Raw genomic sequence first — 25,987 nt, forward strand, 5'->3', positions numbered from 1 at the left:
GCGTTCAGGACGTAAATTATACAACGTAACTGCGACTAATCCTTAGATTCTCTCCACTGACGAGCGTGATCTACAAAACCTGTATGCCGAGATGGTAAGAGTAAAATTCTTATAGAATTGAACTACAATTTGTAGAAATGTGCACACTATACTAAATAAAACGCTGTGCCAACTTTCTTGGTTCATATAATAGGTGGGTTTGAATGCAGTAACTACCAACTAGCAGGTTTTTTTAGTTATACTCAACAAGTACGGGATTTACTTGGCGTAACGATCCAGACTCGCATTTTCACAACAGTAAATTAACACTTTCCAAAATACGTGAGCATTCTACATTTATTTTACAGTGTCTTTGAGAAAGAATGGTGGGATTTCGTGGGAATACTGTGCATGATTGATGGCGCAAAGTTTGTTGCTATGTCATGAATGAGTAACGCCGCGATGCGATGATTTTCCAAACCGAGTGGAAGCGCAGGCTGAAACATGCACATTTGTACCTGAACATTGTTTTCACCACAGAGGCCATGGAAACACCTACCTTTAAAATTATCTTCCAGGACAATGGAACACCCCTCATTTTGCTCGAATTGTTTCACATAATTTGGATGTTCGTTTTGGAAATCAATGGTTCGGACGTTATCAGAATTATCTCCAAGAAACTTTGACCTCACATCATTAAGATTTTTTCTTTTTTCGAAGACACTGTATACCATGTTAAAATCGATAATGTAAATGACCTGAAATCAAGGATCAACGAGATAATTGACTACGCCAGACATGCTTCACAGAGCCTGGAGTGAAACTGATTATTGCCTGGAAATGTGTAGTGCTGTAAATATTGGAAACACAAACACATCTTACCATGATTTTTGTCACAGTGTATAATGGATTCTGCTAGCAGTATACTTGCTTTTGCAATGAATAAACTGAATTATTAAAAAAGAAAAAATAAATAAGTGTATCATTTAATGACCCAAATATCATCACTTCTGCACAGCAGCCCCACGAAATCGTACAATTCTTTCTTGAAGACCTTGTATTTTACATGTAGATTAAAATATACTATAGAAAAGATCTATTGTAAAGTTACAATTAGATCTGTGAACAATTTTATTTTTCGAAGAATTTGAAGGCAACATACATTTAAACCAATCATAAAACAACATTGAAAATTACAAAATATATTCTTCAAATCAATAAAGTCAGTCTGATTAACGACAAAAACCAAGAGTCAAAATACATTATTTAAAAAGAAATGCAAAATATACATTTTTGTTTCTGACTTCCTGGTGTTTAAAAATAAAACTTCTCCGAATTGTGTGTGTGTGTACAAGGAAGATGATATACATTTCACTCTCTCTCTCTCTCTCACATCCACTTCACTCACACATCCATCGACGATCAATAAGTCTACATTATGTACACATTTTCTTGTCGTCCAATAACATTACGGAATAATGACTACATTTACATCTATCACTACTGATAATTCTGCTGCATTCCCACCCCTGGAGGAGCCATTCCCAATTGAGAGGGATCTTCTTGAGGGTTCATTGGCTTAAACTGTTCTGCAGATAGTCTCGTAAACAAGATTCCTACACCTTCAATAAGAGCTAGAAGAATACCGCCAATGACTGCACTTCCTGCCATAGCTGGTAAACCATTTCTTGCCGCAAGAATCCCACCAGTTGCTGCTCCACTGATGATCGAGTTCCACGGATCTTCCTTTTTCCGCAGATGAACAAGTGTGCAGTCAATTGTAGAGAACATGCCACCCCAAACGGCGAAATTACCTCCAATCACGGGAGCACGCTGTTTAACGGCCGTTAAACTGCCAAGCAGTCTTCGTCGCATCCCACTCGGGGCGTTCCGAAACCCTTTCACACTCTGGAAGATGGCTCCTCCGATGGCCCCCATTGTGAAAGCCCCACCACAGTCGTCTACTATTCGCCACGGACATGGTTCTCTCGCGTATTCCTCCATTGTCTAGCTGGAACAATAAAATAAAATAATTAGTTACCTTCCCTAAACGGGAATTGCAAAATAATTATTACTAATTCCATATATATCTAGCTACTATAATGAATATTACACTTTGTAAGGTAAGCATAAACTGTCCTCAACTATTAACTTCAGTGCTTTTCGATGTTTATTTGATTTTTTTTTGTCAACTTTACCTTTCAGTTTTTTTTTTTTTTTTTTTTTTTTTTTTACCACGTATGGTCAAAATGTTAAATTTTCTAATATAACTATATTTTTCTACGGAATAATTGTGGGAAATGATAAAGTCATTGAGAAATACGCTAAATGAATAGAATTTACAAGACATTTACCATAAAAACTGACTGTATATGAAATACTGACATGTTTTGCATATCAAAGTACACGTTCTCGAATATAAAAGGTGTACTAGAGTACAAAATCTGTTGATTTCCTTTTTGAAATATCATGACTTATTTCAGTGTTGAGTGATTGAATTTAAGTTATAAAATATATTGTATATATTCCTTTCAATCTATGATTTATGTAAAATATTCACGCTACCGATATAGTTTTGTTCACAAAAATATCTTGAAAGAGCAGAAATTATGTTATTATTATTTTCTGCATCTCTGATATGTTTTTAATCATAACAGTAATATCCGTTTGACACCTAACACTCGCATCTAATTTATCTTTATTATTATTATTTCCTGATGAATAAATAAATACATAAATTATTATTTTTAATAAAATAATTTTGAATAATAATGAATTTTCTGAGTTAAATGAAGAGTATTGGGTTCACATTATATTTCCACAATGCTAACTTGTTAGTTTTTTTCCTCAAGTATAATGTTGATCCAGAAAATAATCCTTAGTTAATAAAAAAAATTATAATTCACAAAATTTTTCCAGAAGAAAATACACAGTGGTAGGGTTATATCATACTACAGACTGGAATGAAAAAAACATTACTTCATTTAAAGTGTTTCAAAACAGTTTTATATACACTCATGTCCAAAATTATTGTCACATGTCTATAAATATGTTGTTGTAGGAATATAATTTGATAACGAATTCGCCCGGTATTTTTTATAATGTTAGTATGTGTATAATCGGCAAAGACATGTATGTGGCAAGTTTCATGTCAAAAGAGCAGTAAATAATAACAATAAAACGAAAATAAAACTTTCTTGTCCATTTAGGAACATTTTGTTTTACTCATTCTAATTTTCGCATTACAATTCTTTTCCTATGAAATTTGCCACAAATCTACATTTCCCGATTATACACATAGCATCAGTATTAAAAGTGCCCTCCAAAATCATTATCAAAATATATTCTTACAAGAAGACAGTTATAGATATGCGACAATCATTTTGGACATAAGTGTATATTGGAGGAATACCTAGGCAAGTCTCAGATGTTATTAAATTCAACAGATGTTAAAATTCAGGACAAAGTAAGAAATCCGTATTTTTTGTCCAAAAATATTCCTGGTCTGTTATAGAGGGCGCCATTTCTAACATGTAATTTTCGGTAAAATATTAAAATGTTCTATCTCTAGAATATTCAACATATTTTGTTTTATTGAAAGATCCGATAATACGTACTGTAAGTATTTCGGTGACTGCTGCAATGATGCAATCTGACCAGCGAATAGTGTAGGAAACGACATTTGCCACAGCTTTGTCATATAGGACACTTCATTGTGCAGAGTGTGTAGAAGGTGAACGATTTACTCCGCGTTTTGGAACTGTAGCTTGCATTTATCACGGCAGCGCTGGAGGATCAAATGGCAATGTCGTGCTGTATGAGTTTCACCAGGGACCTTTGACTAGCGTAGCGTACATGGTTAGGGTGCTGTCCATTTGCCCAAGTGCCAGAGGTGATTCCAGAGGTTTGGGCCTGGGGACACTAAGCTTCATCGATAAAACACGAGGACAGAGACCTGTGCAGCTGGAAGACAATACCCTACGAATAGCGGTGGAGGCAAATCCAGTGCGAACTGTTGAAAAACTTATCAGCAAACTCCATGTCGCCCATTCGACCATTCACCGTCATCTGCAGAATTTGGGTATGTGTCGAAAGTCGGTAACAGGTACTCAATGCGTTAACGAATCAACAGCAGCTGTGAGTGAATATCTGCAGTTTCCTGCTCACCTATCACAGGTATGAGCCATTTCTAGCCAGAATGGTGACAGGGGATGAAAAGTGGTTTCTCTATTATACAATTAGATGCAAACGCCCGTTGGTACCTACAGGAGAGGCAGGAGGGGAGGGGGGCGCAGAAACTGCCTCAAAACAGGACCTCCATCCCCGTAAAGTATTTGGTGGGATATATCCGTTTTGAGCTCTTGCCATGCAGATGACCTGTCAGCTGCTTGAACGCCCATGGACTAAAATGTTGGAAAAATGTCTCTGAAATTTACCGAAATTTGCAAGTGAAAATTGGCGGCGTGCATCTCGGATCAGGGTAATTATATATATATATATATATATATATATATATATATATATATATATATATATATATATATATATATATATAAAATACGGGTTCTTCATTTTTCCTGAATCTTTTCATCCGTTAAATTCAATAACGTCTCAGACTATCAAGGTAAATTTTTTTTCTTTGCCTGCCTGAATTATCTGGACTATGCCATACACACCGAGGAAGGCTTGATAGAAGCCTTGAAACAGTCCATGTTAAAAAGTTAATACAGGGAAGTTAAAGTAAGATGCTTTTGTCTTTCTAAATATTAAATATGCATCCTAAGCATCCGTCAGTAAATATATTTCTTTCCCTCAAAGTGTAATTCTCATCTATCTGTATGGAAGAGGGGAGCAGAGAGACGAAACGAAATCATTGAGGTAGTAAATATTAGAAGTAGGAATATGAATAAAATAAGATTCTTTTTTTTTTTTTTTTTGCAATAGATACCTATATCGATTATCTCGTCCCCATTCGTTAATGGGAGTCAAACCGCTAACATCGTAACGGATAACGGTGGCCACATATAGTTCATAGCCCATGCAGGTAAGGGAATTTTTGAATTCTGTTCTTGCAGTAGACAGCTAGAGCGATTATATCGGCTCAGTCAGTTATTAAAGTTAATTCGTTAACATATTAACGGATAACGATGACTATCCATATTCTATATACGGAAATACTTTGCGTGATTCTCTCTACTGTCTTTACCAGTTGATTTTGTACTTCGGAGCAGTATGTGCCATTCATCACAAGTAAGAAATTTGTAGGAAATATTGCAGCTTTTATTAAGAATTTTCCTACAATGGTGCAAGGTAAGATATCATTTGCTTTTTAACAACAAATATGCATAGAGCGGTTAGTCATGAGCAGTCTCCTTTTTCTAATTCTGTCCAAGTATATGCTGCTGCTATAGGAAGCTTGAGAGGAACATTTTAATGAGACAGTGAATTAGGACCTATGTATGGAGTTGCAAATATGTGGTTGACGTATTATTATTATTATATAGGGCCACATGCAGTGACATATTTAAAAGACAAAAGGATCATTCCACCTTTTTTTTAACCCACTATCTCAAACTCAGTTTTCTTGAAATTTCTGTTACTTGTTAATACTACAACGGTCATAACCTGTACTACTAAGTTTATCCTCTTAAGACCAAATAGATTTGGAGTTAGAGACGATTAAAGTTTAGGAAAAATAGCACATGTACACAGCTTCCGAGATTCTACTTGGAGACTGCACTCGAAATTGAAGATTTTATAGCTTAAGATCTTGAAAATTTCTCAGAGAAGCACCAAGATTTGTAGATTTCAGAAAAAAATTATTTAATCAAGTCAGCTAACTCTTGTCTTCGTTATTTATTTTTATTTATTTTTTTAAAAAAGTTAGAACTTATAATTTTATCAAGCAAAACCACAGCATCACTAAAAAAGAATTATCACGAAAGGTACAGGTGTTTTGGTGGTAAAGTTTGTTTTCAGCTAAACATAAAGCTCTGCTAAAAGATTTATGGAAGAAAAATAGTGGGATTTTGGATACACGTTGATATTAATAAATGTTACAAATTTATGAACTGTTAAATTACAAATTACAATTTTTCATATATACTTCAGCTGTGGTGTTTTGGGGGTGAAATATCACTAAGATTGCGCCCAAATAGGACAGGAGGGGCCCAAGTACACAAATGCAACATAACTGGACACTTACTTCAGATAGGCTAAATAAATAATACATACATAAACAAATGGAAGGAGTCTCTGAATTCATTCACTCGTTTATTTTGAAAAACAAGTTTTCCTTGTTCAACGCAAATTAATATCGCTGCTAAAATACATAGATAAGTTATGTGAGGTGCTCAGTAATACATATGCACATATAGGCAATGTAGTGAACAGTTGCCACATTAAGGGTATATCTGCATTAATTCAGACATCCTACGACATTTACTATTTTAGACATTTGGGAAATTTGGTACTTGTCTGGAAGTTCGGTACTTTTATTTCTGTCCTCTAGTGACCTATTTGGTCTGAGGAGGAAAGAGTTCACACAGGTTATGACCCTTGCACTACTAACAAGTGACAGACGTTTCAAGAAAATCTGATATGACAGGTTAAATAGCCTGGATGAACTGAAATGGAATAATTCAAAAGACACCTTACATCCTTGTATTAAAAACCTCAACTGTTTCAAGGTTTTTCTTGCCCTTTTTTCATTGTGTTACTGTTACAATTTTCTTATAAAATTCTCACAATACTCAAAATATTTTACATTTGCTACCTGGTTTGAGGAAAAGAAAAATAATTAACAGAGAAAGAAAGAAACACTACAATTTAAACATTTAACAATTATCAGTATGTGTAAACACACTTTCGGTACAACAAACATTTGTGAAACGCTCTTAACATTTTAACGGTTTTTCAAAAAGAATATTTTAAGCAAGTTTGATCATCACAATTTGGTAGTGTGGAAAGAAGAAAGAAAGAAAAAAAAAATTTCATTAAATCTTATTTTAAAGAGATTTTATTTGAGGTATGAGATTTTATAGAAGAAAAATTATCAGCATATGTCACACGCTTAGCAACGTAGCCAAAGAAGCCACATTGACAAAGAAGAGGAAAAGAAAAAAAAAAAAAAAACGCGTGGAAACAGCTTGTTAAAATTTTCTACAAGGGTATAAAGTGTCTTTAACCTTTTCGGCAATAAATATGCATCCTTGTAAAATACATCAGTAAACATACAATTACAGCTTCTTTGAAAATGTATTCAATTCAATACTCCTCAGGATTACGGTGATGGCAGAATAAGTACTTCCACTACGGTTTATAGGAAGACTATTGCTTACACAACGTATATACTCTTTATTGTTACACCTTTGATGGGTGAAGGCAAAAGTCTGAAAGAATACATATTCGAAAAGTATAGAATCTCTGTTCATATAGCATGGATGTAGAGGTGATTTTGTATTTGTTTAAAAGTGGTAAAGCGAATGGTTACACACTTATACCATGTTTGGTCAACGTAAAAACTACATCTATAAGAAAAATATCAAAAAGAAACGAGGTTATTAAAATGTTGAATACGTAAGTTTAACAGTTCTGAGAATTACTCATAAACTGAAACATATTTCTAACAATTATTACTTATAATGACTGTAACTGCATGGCATTAAGGCAGGTACACCTGATTACTTAACAAACAAAACTCTCCCCAAAATAAATAAATAAAATTAAAAAAAAAAAATCAGTGATCTATTATAACAGGACACGAAATTTCAGGTCTGAATCTAGTAGCCAGACCAGAGAGTTTGGTTGCCATTTGGCAAACATAGTAAATGCCAAATGCCTACCGCCAAACTAAAATATTTGGCCGCCGATGGTGAACTGGCCATGGGAAATTTCTTATCCTGCATTATAAAGTACTACAATTTTCTGGTGTATCGTAGAACAGTTGTACAATAGTTCCTACATTGGTAAAAAGAAATTTGTTGCGATAAAATTAAAGAAATAATTTAATAAAGTCGATAAAAGTCCAGTGTCAAGCTCATGAAAATATCTTAAGAATTTTCAAGTGGTGTTCAAGATTGAAGAATTTTACCCCCGAAAAAATTACAATCGTATTAACAAAACTTGGTTCAATGGAACGAACAAACAAATATTAATTCAAATTTGAACTTGGACAACTTAATAAAAGAGAAGAGCATATTAGCAATCTGACGATGACAAGAAGGTGGTAAAAGGCATGACCATGAACGGCATGACGGCAGTGATAACTCGATTTAAATATAGCTATTTCTAATAATTTTCATTTGGCACTCCTTACCATCATCACCTTATCACAAAGGCCTCACAGAAAAATACACGGTATCACATGAAAATCTGTAGTTTCAACTAGAGAACTCCATGTGACTTTGGTAGAGGATCATTATATTAAAATGGAACTATAGTAGGTGGATAGTGTAAGGTTAATGTTCTAGCCTTCTACAGTATTTAGCGCTCATTATCCCGTTAATCAAGTAAATCAATAGATGACGGGTTTCTGACAGTGATAACTGTATTGGACAACAACAGTTTCTTATTTTCTAGAAAGAAATTGTTCCGTAATTACTACACTGTCCTTAAACATCCACTTTTCTATATCATCCAAGTGCTAAATTAAATGAAATTAGGAAAATTCATATTACAATATTAACTTTGTTCCAGAGATAGCGTGTTCGACTTTTTTCGCTCCATTTTCTGTCCAGTAAAGTACACTATTTCTCTAATCAAGATTATGTGTAGTTTATTTTCACAACACATACTCTTTTCTTGCATAGTTAAAATTGTTAGAATTTTTAATAGTACAGTACTGTTTGCTGTATTGCAATATCTATTCAACACTGATTGTATAATACTTATATTATGCTAATTATACAAAACTCTATTCCATTAACTGGTCAAATCCAAATGAGTCTTTTTTTCTTTTCTTTTTTATGAGTATAACCAGCATCTATACACAATTTATTAGTTTGAGAAATGCATAGTTACTATTAACTTGAACTCAGGAATGCGTCTAAATATTCATTAGTGCCGAAATTTTCACGTCACCGACTTATTTATTACATAAAGACACATACTGCTGTATTACACAATGTTACTGGTAAGTTCAACCATACAGTTTTCTCATTATATAATAAAAGACTAAGATATGCTTATGTAAAAAGAAGCCACACACGGAAGTATGATTTCCACTGAAAGTTTCGGCATTAGTAAATATTCCCACACATTCCTGACTTTAAGCTAATAGTTATAATCATGCGTCAGTTTTTCCTTTAGTAGTGAAATGCATGGTTAATGCCCTTATGATTCACCTGAAAGCAGAAGAGAGGAGAGAAACAGAAACTGCTTTTTCCTTTGAATCTACTTCTACACCACATCTGAATATCTTGTCATTAAAGCAATTCAACTCATATTTTACAAATTCATTAAATCGATGGATTTTATTTTATTTATTTATTTATTAATTAATTATTATTATTATTATTATTATTGTTGTTGTTGTTCAACAACTGGCCACTTGGTACTGTAGCTTCATAGAAGATAATGAAAAGTAAACTTGAATAAATGAACACTGAAAATAAACTTAGAATTCTGGATACACAGCATTTCAATGAAATATGCCGGAATCATGAATGCCTTAATATGACTATATGTTTGCTTTGAATGTTTCCGCATTACTTCAGTTTATTATACTAGCTTGCGTAACACATTCTTCCGATTCTAGAAAGAACTACAAAATATTCATCTTTTTCTTTCTTTTTTAATCTACAATCAAAACTCGAAGTCATTACTAAAGAACGAAGTTGCAACAGAATAGTATTTTTCTGAAATTAGTTTTTAACTTTCTAAAAATTTAAAGGCTAATGTACAGTATGTGTTTATGTTTAATGCGTTATTTGTAATTAATTATATAAGTCTCTGTATAAAGAAAGAAGTTTTGAGTGAATGACTAACTGATCAATGCCCAGGCCAAACCGAGGAAAGCAGTATTAAAAAATTGTATAGCGCAATGTAAAATTTTTGCAGTCTGCAAAATGGTAACATATTCTACACTGTATATTTTACTCTAGTTGTTTACTAAATAAGATGCTTAAAAATATACCATACATTCTCTTTGCTTCAACCAATCATTGTGAATTGAGTTTGCATGTTCACAGCGACCGCCCCCCGCTCTTAGATGTTAGATGAATAACATTGTATTGCTAGTAAGTAACTGTCTTGTATGAGAAACACCTTGCAGAAATCGTAAATATCGGAAAATTCCTGATTTCCCTTTTATTCTAACATCATTTAATAAAGGAACTTTCGTATTTCCCAGTTACGAAAAGGAACATTTAAATTGTATTCTGTTATTAAAAAAAACATGAAGTGCAAGTTCGAATTAAATTTAAAAAAATGGATTTTCATAATAAAAATCAACAAAAATGATCTTTAAAAAGGAAAATTATGATATTTTTCAACTCTACTTGGTATGGTTCTGGTAGAAGGCATCCCTGACATGGAAAAGTATCAGGTAGCTACAATGACAATTAATATTATTTTACAGTTGGTAATATACATGTAAGTAAGGCAACGGCGCAGATTCATACGGTAAGTAACTTAAAAGCTTTCAATGTTATTATGCTTGGAGAAGCTTCACTTCCTGAGAAAGAAAGCGCTAAAGCGATCCTCTTGGACATAATTTTTCATGGAGAAGACATATTTTTTCATGGAGAAATACGAAAGAGAAAGTGGTTATGCTTTAGTTTTATAGTCTTTCAAATAAAAGAGGGATTTGAAAGTTGCTAACTGATGACCTAATTTCTCGAACATCCTCAAAGCATACCGCAATATTAATCTGTCGAACGAAAGGTAATTTCGGCGTTTGAACCACAGAATCATTATCAGTCCTGCTGATAAGGACTAATAATTAATCACGATACGTACTCAGACTATAAGTTAAAAGCACTAAGCAACTTATCATCAACACTGCGGCCACGATTTCGTCATTAAAATCCAATTTTATTCAGTCAATCACTGTCCACTTAGATGCCTACCTCAAACCGCCTTACTCGTAAAACAATGAAAGCCCATAAATTCCATCTTCTGCCTAAAATCTACATGTTCTGGCAAGCCAGGAAGTCTCATTGTGTTTGATAACCTCACTGAATAAATTTCAGATTCTTTCAAGTGCCACCTGTAATCCCATGCTCAGAGGTTCCTAAGAATGAGCAACTTAATATCTGAACGTAAACACTATCTGCAAATCAAGGATATTGCGACGAACACTCCCATGAACCCTAATATGCAAATTTATTTATGGAGCACAAAATCTCTGCTCATTTCCTCTCGTTCCGATTCATAGACATTTCCTTAATACTGACTCACAGCTAACCAACACAGAAAGCACTCCTACAGTCTATGAACATCAATTAAATTCACTTTGTCCTTCTTCTACTATAAAGTAGTTTTCTTACGTGAACGTTAGACTTGAGAATAAACACCTTAAGAGAGACGCACACAAAAAACCCTACGAACAGTATTCAACACCTCCACTAGAAGAACTCCCAATTTTCACATTGGAATCTTCCTCCTTATGCCTTGGCAATTTGGGAAACCGCATCTAATTCCACCACACCGTCCCCCACTAACTGTCTCACGAATTTTTCGTCAGTACTCTTCAGTTGATACTATTTGACCTTGTTATCAAACAATTTAGACATAAAAAAAAAAAAAAAAAAAAAAAAAAATTCTTCGAAAAAAGCAGAGCTACTGTAAAATTCTCTACTAAGAACTTCCTCACCCAGTACAATACCACTTCAACTACCAACATAATATAATAAACATTATTTACCCCATACTCACGAACTCCCTCAAACCGAAAAAAGGCTGAGACATTTAAAACCGTTTACCGAAAGTTCCCAAGTTTGAAGCATGCCCATTCCAACCGAAGCAAGAAAAATAAAATTGGAGATTGTACAGTTGAGAGACCTGTAAAAAAGTTGTTTTGGGGTCCACTAAAAATAGTACGATTTACAACAAATTGGTTGCAGGAACATTTTTAAAAAGTCTGATAATTTGCACATATATTGATATATGTTTCGTAAACAATGATACGTTTACAGGGTGTCTACTAAAATTCCAAAATGAAATTTCGTGACTTTTTCGTGACCTTTTCTTTACCAAATCATAAAATTTCCTAACGTTTTCAAGAGCGAAGTTGGGTGCGAATTAGGCCGAATTTTCATCCATGCGATAAAAACGTATTTTGCTTGGGATTTGGTAGCGTTTAAAGCTGACCACAGACATTTTTGGTGGTGAATTTTGACGTTTTATAGAACAAAATTTTCCAATCTGAACTTACATTTGTACAGTTAAAAAATCGTGACCCAAAAGCTAAATTTCGTGACTTTCGTGACCGATAGACACCCTGGTTTAGAAATACCGGATTCCCTTTCTTATGCACACGGTGGCCATATTTCCAATCATGAGAAAAACAGGATGCACGCGAAATACAATATATTAGAAATAAAGGGGATACAGATATATGATAAACTTCAGTGAAAAGGTTATGAAGTAAATTTTAAGACAGTGCTAAAAACTTTTCACCACCTCAATTTCAAATGCCTCAAATAATGCCATAGGTGAGGATAAGCAAAATTACCATTTTTAAGCCCCGAAAATTCTGAGAAGGAGTCGAATATATCCTGTATGGACTTCGGATTTATCTCCAATCTATACCTGAACGAAATAGGAGATACTAGAAATGAATAACAATTTGATAAGGCATCAAATATGACCACAAACGGAACTTTGTCAATGTTTGCACTTGAATATCTCTGGTGAAGAAGTGCAAGAATTCTGAAACCTACACTAAACGACCTTTAGTTCATAACGTACTCTGGTATTTAAAAAAGACGACATATAAACTGTATCGTTACGTATAAACTGATAAAGGGCAATGTTATGTATTTCTTTCAACTATAACACGTACAATACCTGAAAACAGAATTAAATATGACCAGAGCAGTAAAATACCATGTTACTAAGAAAGCCTGAACAAAAAACCAAGTCCTAACAAGCATGCTTGATTAGTCAAATAACGTACATGTCATTGCAAGTCTGAACACATCATCATACTGCATACACTTGTATTAAGCAGCACTATCAGGCACATTTGAACATACTCACGACTTTAGTTTATTGCTATGCTCTCTGATGAACAGCTGTGTGTTGGATATTGGGTGTGTTAAATGAAAATGGAGTGCTGCATCTACAATGTGTTCACGGAGACTGTCATTTAAAGAAAATATATATATAATAAAAAATAAAAACAAAAAATATGAAAATTTTCTCATTGGACGTTTAATTCCAGTGAGAAAATTAACTGAAGCTAATCAACACCTTCTACAATTAATAATAAGAAAAAAACAAATCCGAACTGTGAGTACGTATCACGAAAAGAAGTGTTCTGAGAAATATAATCTTTTTGGATGTGTTGCAATCCTGTTCCATACCAGAGAGAGATTAAAAAAGCTGTGGAAATAACGCGTGATCATCTAAAAAGGAAGCAATGCCAACAGGTGGAATTTATTCCTGGAAAGTCTCTTTTGTCCAACGTGCTACAAAGCCATGTTTATGCAAATGTAGATAACATCCGGAGTCTGGAAGTGACCATGAGTATGTACTTAGAGAATATAACATTTTAAAACTGTATATTAGCCTTAAGTTCGTTATATTAGAATATCTGGAACTAATTACAACATAGTTCACTCACTGAATGTTCAATAACAACACTCAAGATAAAATATATTTAGACTGATGTATTTTCCGAAAATTTTCTACACTTACCTTTTTATTTATTTTATTTTTTTTACAAAATTACTTACCTTTTTTTTTTTTTAATAATTGAGAATACATCCACTATTAATGGTTTCTATACATATTATATTAGGACTGTATACAAAAACATGTTTACTGGACTTCAAACTTAACAAGTTAAATATTCAGGCCTGGCCGTAGAAATTGTGATATTTTCCATAAGTAGAAGCTTTGCTTTGCTATAATTAAATATAAACTAATTATTTGCTGAGCAAAATTATATATTTTTATTAAAATTCAACACTGTTGTATGTATATACGACTGTACAGTTATCCTGTATCACATAGTGTCTGATGAAGCCAAAGAGTTAGTTGGCGAAACTGTAACACGTGTTGAATTTTAACGAAAATATATAGTTTTGCTCAGCAAATAATTAGTTTATATTTAAGTAAAAATTGCTATCATACGTTACAAACTGTTGTCCCTATCAACATATACATATTTATAAATGTTAATCTTTCTATATTAAGTGACACCAGTATAAAAACAAACAAACAAAAACTAACAAAACAGAATAGTACGTTACGTAAAAAGAGTACGAGAATAAAGAATTGAAGAAAAAAAAAAAAAAAAACTTGGAGCAACAGTTTTCAGAACGTGTGATTGTGGATGGAAGACAAAATTGTGCTAATCCTTTGTGTACAGAATATGAAAAACTGAAGATTAGGTACGCGCTTCCTACCAATGAAGTTAAAATTATTAAATGACCGAATCTAAAGTTTGTGAAGAACTGCAGGTGTCGAAATATTTTGCTCAAATTAGTAGGGGACTAACCGAGAAACATGGTGTTCTTCCAGCCCTTGAGAAGAAAGGACGAGAACAGTTTAGTACGGAAGTAGTAAGGCCGTCGAATACTTCTACCAGCTCGATGAGAATAGCAGAACTTTTGATGGAAAAAAAGGGCGAATTTATCTATTAAAATGCTACAAAAGCTATAAAAACGCCTGAACTCCAAACTCTAACTTTGGATTTCAAACCTTTGACTTACGGTTGTTTGTGATTTCACGTTTAACAAAGACAATATTTTAAAGTATGTGTACTTTACATAAATTATTTAAATACATCTTTTTTATATAAAGTTTATGCTTTAAAGCTATTGTTCAAATCCTTTGTATTTTAATAAGCCTTCTCCGAAATCAATGCAAATGAATTGTGCTGCCATCTTTGGGGTCCTTTTAAACCATATGTTTGTGGCCAATTCTTTCGACAATGAGATCTCGGAAACTACAGGCCCTAGAAAGATGACGTTTTCACTGATCGATTGCAAATTTCATGTAGATTGTCCAGTTCTAATTGAATATTTAAAAAACATGACCACTATTTCTTTATTACATTTTTACGGGTACACTGGAAGTGTTGAAATTTAAAAAAACTAAATCATCACATACTACGCATTATACATTTCAACACTACATTGTTGTATATGTCTCAGGCGTTTGTTTCATGGCCAAATAATAATGAAAAAGGAAGGATAAGCATTTCTCCAGTCTAAGATGAACCTTTATTTTTGGAGTGTTTTGCCAATGAACACCATATATAACTGACATTATAATCAATTGTGTATGTAATGTATTTGCTTATTACATACTGCATGCAAGAAGAAAGAAAACACTGGTCATACATGAATTAGAAACTCCAACCGGAGTAGGCTGAAATCTTGCAAACGGTGCGAGATATTGAGAAAAAATAATCGAAAAAATGTGTCTGTAAAGGAACATGTACAGATGTTGGGAAGAATGAGGAGATTTATTCTTATATGCGAAGGATGTGCTTTGTAGAGAGCACAGGTTCAGCTAGTTCCACTGAAAAAGAATGGAATAAAGTAAAGGTGACAAACACGGCTGATTGTGTGTAACCTGAAAGAACTGTACATTCATTTCAAAGCTATGTGCCCAACGATACAAATTAGTTTCTCCAAACTCTGTTTTGAGGCCTAAATGGTGTGTCCTTGCTGGGTCCACAGGTATGTACACAGTTTGCGTGTGTGTTTACCATCAAATGTCAAGCTTGTGTTACAAGAAGCACATCTAAATGCTGACTTCCAAGACTTGTTAAAATGACATGTGAAACACGTAGGTACGAGTGTATGATGGATGTGTGTTCTAGTTACCCTGGTATAGAAATTATTGATGATAGACTTAATGCTGAATAAAACTGTCGATGTTTAACAGTGAGTAAATACAAACAGGTCCATGTTAATTACAATAACTCTGAGTTCCGGTGAATTCATTGAAAGTCTCACACAGAAATTGTTAGTCTTCAAACAACACACTAAATATCAAAAGCTCAGTTGGTGTATTTAAAGGAATATAAAGGTAACCTCAGTGGTGCATAATACTGGGTGATTTTGCAGAAAATTACATGTTCGTAATTCAAGATGAGATACATAGTTATCATTGGGTAAATTCTCAAGCCATTTTTACATTCATTTGATGTATTATTATGTGTTACATGCTACATTATACAGTCACAGTCTGGGTATTAGAAGCGATCATTTACAACACGTCCCTACTGCTGTGTATTTATTTCAGATGCAACTCAAACCTTCTGAAGAAGGTTTTGCCATCGGTCAAAAAACTAATTTACTTCAGTGATGGGGCAGCTACCTAGTAGAAAAACAAAATGAATCTACTAAACCTCGTGTCATCACGAATCAATTTCGGTCTCTGCTGTATTTATTTATTTATTACATCTGCTCACGGCAAAGGTCTGTGCGACGGTGTAGGTGGTACAACCAAACAAGAAGCGTCAAGAGCTAGTCTTCAATGAGCATACACAAACCAGATTATGATCGCTCAAGATTTGTATGACTTCATATCACAGGAATCAACTACATATTTGTGTTCACGAAAGCTGTACAAGCTAATGCTCCTATCCTTAAGAGAAGATATGTCAAATGCAAACCACAAACTCGTACCTCACATTAGGTCAAAACACAGATTTGTACATTCAGCGACAAAAGTTCTTTCCGTCTGATGAAATTAGTTTTGTAAATAACTCCAGAATAGAAGGACAATTTGAGTACAGTATTTAATAAATTAAAAAAGAATGTAATTTTCTGAACGTTCCAGCCATACTACCATTTTTTCCAAAATAAATTTTATCAAACGGAAACAATTTTTGACGCTGACTGTACAGTTTAGCACAAGTATCCTGCGGTGTTACAGAACATCACGTTCAAGTGCATATGAAGATAACATTAATGCCCACGGAATTCCACTGTTTTGATTTTCACATCCAGGACTTCGTTGCATGCGTTTATGAACACCAGTGGCGGCTGACAGTGGTTGAAGATGTCAAAGTGGGTCATAATGATTTATATGTTCGATTCTTTAAACCATCGGACCAAGAATAAATTTGCGAAGCCAACTAATACATCCTATGTATCTCGGGCACATATTTTGTAAATACTTATATTTTTGGAACTTAACACCCAAAGGGAGAAGCTATCGTATTACAGAAAAATTGGGCAACGAAATTTCTCTGTTATAACTGCACCGTTATTAGACTTTCACACGTGCGTTTTAGAACCTGGTTTTTGTTGACGCTTTGTTAGTCACGTGATATTTAGCTGTTCTAGTCATACTTAGTTCCATTTTCACGTATTGTACACGTGTTATAGCTGAACGAATACATACCATTGCTCTGTGTCTTGACATCATTTTATATGTAACTTTCCAACGTTACAATTTATGTGCCTTTCAACGCTAAAACTCCGTTTATATATACCATAAATATATTATAAATTAAAGGTCATTTTACGTACATTTAAGAATTTTCGCACTTACACCATCAGAGATATTCAAATGCAAACACGGCAAAATTCAATCTGTGGCCATATTTGATGCCTTATAACTCATTATTATTCATTTCTACGATCTCCTACTTCGTCCAGCTGTACATTGTGTGGAGATAATAAGTCCATATAAGATATTTTTGGTTTAACTCCTTCCCAGAATTTTCGGGGCTTAAAAATTGTAATTTGGCTGATACCTGTACTTATAAATTTTAGGCATTTGAGACTGAGGTGGTAAAATGTTTTAGCACTGCCTTAAATGTCACTTCATAACCTTTCCACTGGTGTCTATCTCATGTCTGTACCTCTTTTCATTTTTGAGATATTGTATTTCGCGTGCATCCTGCTTTTCTCATTATTTGCCACACTTCATATTGGGAGATATGCCCGCTGTGTGCATACAGAATGGAATCCAATATCCCTAATCATAGCATTGTATTTACAAACAGATACCAATATATGTGCAAATGATTAGAAATTTAAAAAAATAGTCGTTCAACCACCACTGTGCTATTTTTGGTGAAATGACCCTTCAGTTTAATAAAACAGGTTTGAATTAGTTTCTTGAACAAAACAGGGGCTTGGAGTTATGAGTGTCAAACAGGTTAACCACGACGTATTTCCGTTAGTACTTGATGTTCATTTGTATTCGTTGGCTCTAAAAATGTGAGATACATATGGAAGTTACCTACAATGGTTATATTTTGTACTAACTTACAAATATTACCTAGATATAATCAGAAACCGGTTTTTGTAAGTTATAATTCTGGTCATCTTAGTGTGGGACTAACACTTTTCTTCAACTAATCACGTTATTAGCAAAGTGAAATGAATCACAGGCAGGGTTGGCTGGTTTAGACCAAGGTGGTTTAAACAAAAAAAAAAAAAAAAAAAAAAAAAAAAAAAAAAAAAAAAGTTTACAAAAGTGGAAGTGTTTGTAAAATCTTGATGAACACACATTTGTGGGTTATCACTAGAGACCGGATGTTAGGCAAAATGCCTATTTTTTAATATTAAAGATATGATCAAAAATAATGTTTTAGAGTTTATATGGGGGGTTATAGTTTTGATTTAAGCCAATTTTATTTTGCCTATTTTGCCTATTTCGACCTTTACTGCCTAAATAATTGCTTTAGTGCCTAATGTTGCCTATTCTGTGCATTTTCTTCAAAATAAGCCTTCATTGGGAAAATATATAACTTACATAATATAAAAATACGCACATATATACGTATATTAGGAGTTTGTAAATACAAGCACGTAGTACGTTACAATATATATATATATATATAGGGTGAACTTCAAAGATGTGCACATACTTCGGAAGGTGATAAGTGATATCAAAAGAAGACAAACAGTCCTCTTGTATTTTGTCGAATTCCGCGTCGTGTACAAGTGACAGAGGTGCAAACTTGGAATCGAAAATCGAATCCTGATAATTGGAACGGAACCGAAAGATGTGCACGTACTTCGAGAGGTGATTCGTGACATGAAAAGAAGACAAAAAGTCCTCTTGAATGTCACGAATCACTTTCCGAAGTATGTGCACATCTTTCAGGTTCACCCAGTATATATGGAATACATAATAAGCTTCGTTTTTATATATACAATAAAAGAAGATATTAACAAACAAGTATGTTTCTATATTCTTTGAACATTATTTATAACTTGAATCTATTTTTAATGGAATTGAGTGTTTATCTTCAGTATTTCGAGTTACATTTTAGTGCCTATTTTACTGCCTATTTTTTAAATTTTTAGTGCCTATTTGCCTGCCTATTTTCCAGGTTTTTAGTGCCTGAACATCCGGTATTTAGTTATCACGTTTCACTCCCGTATATTATTCGTATTATATTCAGACCTAAATTCCCCATTCATTACTCAAAAATATTATACTACAAAAGCAACTTTTTTTAAAAAAGTTTATAAATGTTTATTTTGTGATTTTTTGCAGTTGTTATTATTGTTATGTAATTGCAATCGAAGAAAAATCCTAAATATTGTTTCGTTTCAATGTTTACTATTGATAAAATACATCGAAAATGCCGTACTTTTTGTGTGTGTGAGGGGGGGGGTCATACTAGAGACCTGCACGGGCCGAATTTTTCGGCCCGAGCCCAATCCAGCCCGAACGTACCTAGGCCCGGCCCAGCCCGGGCCCGAAAAGTTTAGGAGATTTTCGGCCCGAGCCCGGCCCGGCCCGATAAGTTTTTTGAAATTATTGGCCCAAGCCCGGCCCGGGCCCGATAAATTTTAAAAGTTTTTGGCCCGATCCCGGCCCGATAATTTTTTTAAAAAAAAATTAGCTCGAGCCCCAATCTTTCTCAAAATTTAGTACTAAATTTAACCTAACCTCAGAAACCTTTTCTAAACTCTGGTTTACAACCTGACGCTTGCCTCCCGAATGGTATCATTGGCTCCTAGAACTTTGCCTGTCATCGAGAGAACAAAAACTCCATTCCCTGCAACAAAAATCTAACTTAATTGATTTTGAGCATAAAGTGAAGATGGCAATATTGTTTAACGACAGGCAAAAAATTCCCACCCCTTGTTATATTTTGAGTTCAGTGAAGGTCAAGGTCAGAGCTCAATTTACCGCATAATGCCTGCAATCCTCTATAGGGAAAGTGGAGCTGCTAAGCAACACGAACTGTAAATAGCACTTCTTCAACGTTTGGCTTTATTCCAATTATCGTTTAACGAAAGTCAATAATTATTAAAGAATTGCAATTGATCGGCCCCAGCCCAGCCCGACCTGAAGAGAAATCAGTGTCGGCCAGCCCAAGCCCGGCCCGGCCCAAAGAAATAACAGTGTCGGCCCGCCCAAGCCCGGCCCGGCCCGGCCCAAAGAAATAACAGAGTCGGCCCGCCCAAGCCCGGCCCGTGCAGGTCTCTAGGTCATACAGACCCCACGAGAGGCATTTAGTGAAATAAGTATCTTTGGTATCTATTTATGTATAAATGAGTCTGAGCCAAAGTGGACTCAAATAATTCGTATCTTTATTCACTTTTCTTATTGATATGGAGATTAAGTCTGTGTATTTCTTTAATTTGGACCAATAAAAGTCGTCGTTAACTAACTTGAACTAAATTAGTTCTTCTGTACTCCGCAGTACTTTGAAATTGTTCATATGTAATTCAGTATAATGGTTTCACTTGTGCAACTGTTTATCTTCTTGTCCTTCTGAAATGACTCTTGACAGTTATATTAAGAAGCATGTAAAGATCAGTACAACGTATTTTTGTCAGGATTCCTTCGTGAGTGAGTCGGCAGACGTATCGCATTTCTGGCCAATTAGTCCTGGTTCCGAGTTCAAATGGAGGACAATTTCTCTCGGATGTAACTCGAGAAGCGGTTTTTATTCAGCTTTAAGCTTATGTGACCCCTTCCGGCATAACCCGGTTGTTGCATAATAACATAGTAGTAATTGCGTTACTTTAGGAAACTTTTTGGCCCCTGGGTCCCTGCCTCAGGACCCATGGTCCCTGGCCGGGGTCAATGACCTAGGGGTACCTAGGACCACCCCCTAAAATTTGGCAGGGGTACATAGGACCACCCCCCAGGACCCATGGTCCCTGGCCCGTGTCAATGACCTAGGGGTACTTAGGACCACCCCTCTAGATTTTGGCAGGGGTACATAGGACCACCCTTAAATTTTGGAAATTGCCAAATCTAAAAATTGGGTGTGGTAGCCTAGGACCACAGTATGTACCTCTATCAGTATTGGGTGTCTATGTCGTTCCCTTTTATGGGTAAAAAATTGCCAAAAAAAAAATTCAAATTTCGGGGGTTTTTTGACCTAATTTATCCCCTTTGATGAGGTATTATTATCCTATATGGTTATATGTGCATATACAGGGATTCATTACCTTTCATAAGACATGGGTATATTAATGCACCCCTTTAAATTTTGGGAGGTGTACCTTGGCCCACCCCTTCAATTTTGGAAATTGCCCAATTTCAACATTGGGTATTATAGTATAGAACCCTAGTATGTATTACTATAAATTTGGGTGGTCCACTTCGTTCCCTTTTAGGGGTACAAAATTGCCAAAATTTTAGTACAACCACATGTTTGGTTTTTTTTTTTTTTTTTTTTTTTGGTTCATTTTTATTCCCTTGGATGAGGTCCTATTACCTTATATGGGTGTATACAGGTGTTTATTTCCTATTGTAAGACATAGGTACATTTGTGCACCCCTTTAAATTTGGCAGGAGTGCCTTGGCCCACCCCTTCAATTTTGGAAATTGCCCAATTTAAACATTTTGGTACAATAGTATGTATTACTATAAATTTGGGTGGTCCACTTCGTTCCCTTTTTAGGGGTACAAAATTGCCAAATTTTTAGTACAACCACATGTTTGGGTTTTTGGCTCATTTTATTCCCTTGGATGAGGTCCTATTACCTTATATGGGTGTATACAGGTGTTTATTTCCTATTGTAAGACATAGGTACATTTGTGCACCCCGGCAGGAGTGCCTTGGCCCACCCCTTAAATTTTGGAAATTGCCCAATTTAAACATTTGGTATAATAGTATAGAACCCTAATATATATTACTACAAAATTTCGGTGGTCTATCTCGTTCCCTTCCAGGGGTACAAAATTGCCAAATTTTTAGTACAACCACGTGTTTGGGTTTTGACCTAATTCATTTCCTTGGATGAGATCCTATTACCTTATATGGTTATATGGCCATGTATAGGAGTCCATTCCCTATTATGAAACATAAGTACATATGTGCACCCCCGGGAATGGTACCTTGCCCCGCCCCTTAAGTTTTAGAAATTGCCAAATTTAAACATTTGGTATCATAGTACTGGACCCTAATATATATTACTACAAAATTTGGGTGGTCCACCTCGTTCCCTTTTAGGGGGCATTTTGTTCCGCTTTAGGAGTGAACCTTGCAATCGTCCCGAGTTTGATTCTTGGAAATGTTGAATTTAACGTCCCCGCGAAAACGGTGAGAGATGATAGGACGAAACATGAACTTACTTGACTGAGGATTGAAGCAGGGACCTCATACAGTAGAGACAAGCACTGAGCCATCGTACACGTGTGTTGATTACTATGCAATGGTCCCGAGTTTGATTCTAGGTGTTAGTTTTAGGAAATGTTAACGTTCCCTTGAAACGATGATGAGAAATGAGAAAACATCATAAACTTACTTGCTTGCGGATTGAAGCAGAGACCTCACACATCAGAAAAAAAAAAAAGGTTAGGCACTATGCCAACTTCAGTGCAAGCAATTTTTGCGTATGAAAAAAGAACATGAACAGATTATGTTACATTACTACACATTTCTGCTTGTTGTTACGCATAGAAGCTTGTTATTGTGAAATTGCAGAATCTGCTTATACTACATCAGCATTTTTTCTCAGCTGACGGACTTTTAAAGCTCAACTTTACATTTATGTCAAAGACAGTTTCGTAACATATCGATGAGTGTTACATTTTCAATCAAGTTTAAGAAAAATGAATCACATTTTAGATGTGGTAATTTGAATGTCGTAAGAAACTAACGAGTCAACGGTATGATGTCATTATCAAAATTGCGATACTAGATGTCGTAACGATTGATGTGTAAGGAGAAAAAACGTGAATAATGTCACAACCAATCAGATTGCTTCTTACATCACGTTTCGGCTCATGATACATGATGAAAGCTGTGTTTTCATTGGTTCTCCGTGATGTCATTGATTCATTTTCCTCGTTTCTGATTGGCTGATAGTGTTGTCACTTTATAGTTGAACCGTTTCAGACCTAAATAAATTTCTTAATTTCATTTTCAAATCCTACTTCCACGAAGATCTTGAATGAACGTAGATGTACCTCTAGTGACAGCGTGACTTTACTCCGTTCCTTGAATTTGAGGTAAGTATCGACTGCGTTTTCTTAACATCAATGGAGTGCTTTTGCATGAGGATAACATTGTTATCATTGTTTTATTTTAACACGAAATATTTAGCAAATGGAAGAATAACCCTCACTTACTTGACCGGGGATCGAATTAGGAATCCCACACATTAGAAGTAAGCACGAGAAAATTGTTGATTTTGGTTTAGCGTCGCTTCAGTAGTGGGGTGCTAGGAATTTGAGCGCATACTGGGTGTTGAACCCGGGCCACATCCCACACATTAGAAGTAGGCACGAGAAAATTGTTGATTTTGGTTTTAGCGTCCCTTCAGTAGTGGGGCTAGGAATACAGCTTAATGTTGAATCTGATCGCATACTGGGTGTTGAACCCGTGCCAGAGGAACGTAACGCTAACCACTTAGCTCAGTTTCTGAAAGTAAACAAAGAAACTACACACGATTTTGTTCCCTACAACGTGAGACGTGGACCTACAGTTTAATGTGGGATCTGATCTCCCGCCGAGAAACGAATTCGAGTCTTTCTTGTCTTAGCTCGAAAAAAAAAAAAAAAAAAAAAAAAAAAAAGCAAGCGCATGAGATTTTGTTTTCGTTTCATGTTCGTCATACGTTTTAAAGTTCAGTGTCAGAGGAAAAATGCTTACTACTACAATGATTCTTTCAGCACAGTTAGAAAAACAATTTCATTCATTCTTTTTATCACTACAGAAACTTAGGTCATTTACATGTTGATGTTGGTCCGGGTTTGATTTCCAGTATGACGACAATAAAACGTTTCAGTAGTAGAACTATTTGAGATATGATCATTCTTTTAGGATTGATCGTGTAGTCATTTTGATAATGTAGTGATCTCTGAATTCAATTTTAATTCGTGCTTTTTTTTTTCTCTTTTCGTTTTAGATATTTGTTTTTCTTTGCCTATTCCTTTTTTGCTTACCTTACCTTTTTCCTATTTGAATATGGCTACTTCTGGCTTTACTGTCTTGCGAGAAATCAATAGACATTATCGGCGTTTTAATCTTGAAGGACGAATGCTGGAAATTCAAATTAATGCTCCGACCAGTGGCACCGATATTGTGGAGTGGGTTCAGACCTCCTTTCAACAGATGTTGGATTACTTATTGGAAAACGTCGACGAATCATCGATGGTTGGATTGTCGATTTTATCCCACGATGAGAAGAACAAACCGTTTTATCTATCTTTCCGGCATGCAAGTAATTTGACACTGGAGACTTTATGGGCTTCCTTTGATCGCATCCTTCAAAGTAACGATAGTTTTCTCATGAACGAACCGTTCATTGTCCATTTTCATCATGTGGATGTGCCCCGTGGATTTGGATTGGTGCATCGAGGTCTTTTATCAAACGACGAATTATTAAAACGCAAGAAAGGCATTTTACGTGTAAAAAACACCGACAAGAAATGTTTAGCGTATGCAATTGTGATTGCTATTGGCCTAAAGAAATATAAGGATACAAATAAAAAAGTTTACGATCAATATCGCAAACAGAGCAAGTGTGTCGTTCTCCCTGACGTACATGAACTTTTGTCCAGATCATCAGTGAATTTAGACCATGGGGGATCTGTGGAAGAATTACGACAATTGCAACGCTACTTGACAAATTATAAACTTACCGTATACACTAGCTTTTCCGGAGAAGATATTCTGTATGAAGGGCCTGGTGGCGAAGACAAAATTCCAATCAATTTAATGTGCATCAATTCACATTATGACATCATTAACGGCCGTTTTCTCTACTGTGTATTATTGTGTAGCATGCCACAAAAAATATGATCATCGTACTGCACACGTCAAGAACTGTTCGGCCATGTGTGAAAAATGTTTGCAGAAACCGCCATGTAGTAAGACCAATACGGAGAAGCAGTGTTCAGAATGCAATCGTGAATTTTATGGTGAAACATGTTATACAAATCATCTGACTGTACCATATCATAAGGGCCAACCAATATGCAAGATGGTGAAACAGTGTGCCAAATGTCTACGCATTTATTCGTTTGTCCATACAGGGGAAAGAAAACATGATTGTACTGATTATTTTTGTAATGTGTGCCATAAACACGTTACGTCTACCCACCAATGCTACATGAAGCCTGATACGACTCAATTAAAACCTGGAGTTCCATCAGTGTTACATGCCAAGAAGGCTATGATTGTCTTCTATGATATCGAAGCCACACAGGATACTTTCTTCGATGAAGACACATTCATTCATAAGCCCAATTTACTGGTGGCCCAACAAGTATGTTACAACTGTGTTCAAGATGAAGATATACATCATCCGTGTGAAGTTTGTGGACAGCGAGAACATATTTTTCAAGATGATCCGATCAATGCCTTTCTTGCGTATTTACGTCAACCACGACCCAACATCAAACTTATTGTATCTTTGGCACATAACTGTAAGGGATATGATGGTCA

At 35.1% G+C, this 25,987-nt stretch overlaps 1 protein-coding gene across 6 annotated transcripts in view; it reads right to left on the reverse strand.

Annotated features, from left to right (window-relative positions):
- Positions 1-1,092: 1,092 nt before the first annotated feature.
- Positions 1,093-25,987, reverse strand: part of LOC145678848 (mitochondrial import inner membrane translocase subunit Tim17-B-like) — a 35,714-nt gene continuing 10,819 nt past the window's right edge. For 4 of the 6 annotated variants that reach the window (XM_081749411.1, XM_081749412.1, XM_081749408.1 and 1 more), the window contains exon 2: positions 1,093-1,990. In XM_081749411.1, the coding sequence (XP_081605537.1) occupies positions 1,480-1,983 (504 nt within the window). In that variant the 5' untranslated portion in view covers positions 1,984-1,990 and the 3' untranslated portion in view covers positions 1,093-1,479. The remainder of the gene's footprint in view (positions 1,991-25,987) is intronic. The other 2 variants (XM_081749409.1, XM_081749413.1) reach the window with 1 other exon arrangement.

The sequence above is a fragment of the Thermobia domestica genome, chromosome 2 (genome assembly GCF_964235325.1).
Source record: "Thermobia domestica chromosome 2, izTheDome1.hap1.1, whole genome shotgun sequence".
Classification (NCBI taxonomy): Eukaryota; Metazoa; Arthropoda; class Insecta; order Zygentoma; family Lepismatidae; genus Thermobia; species Thermobia domestica.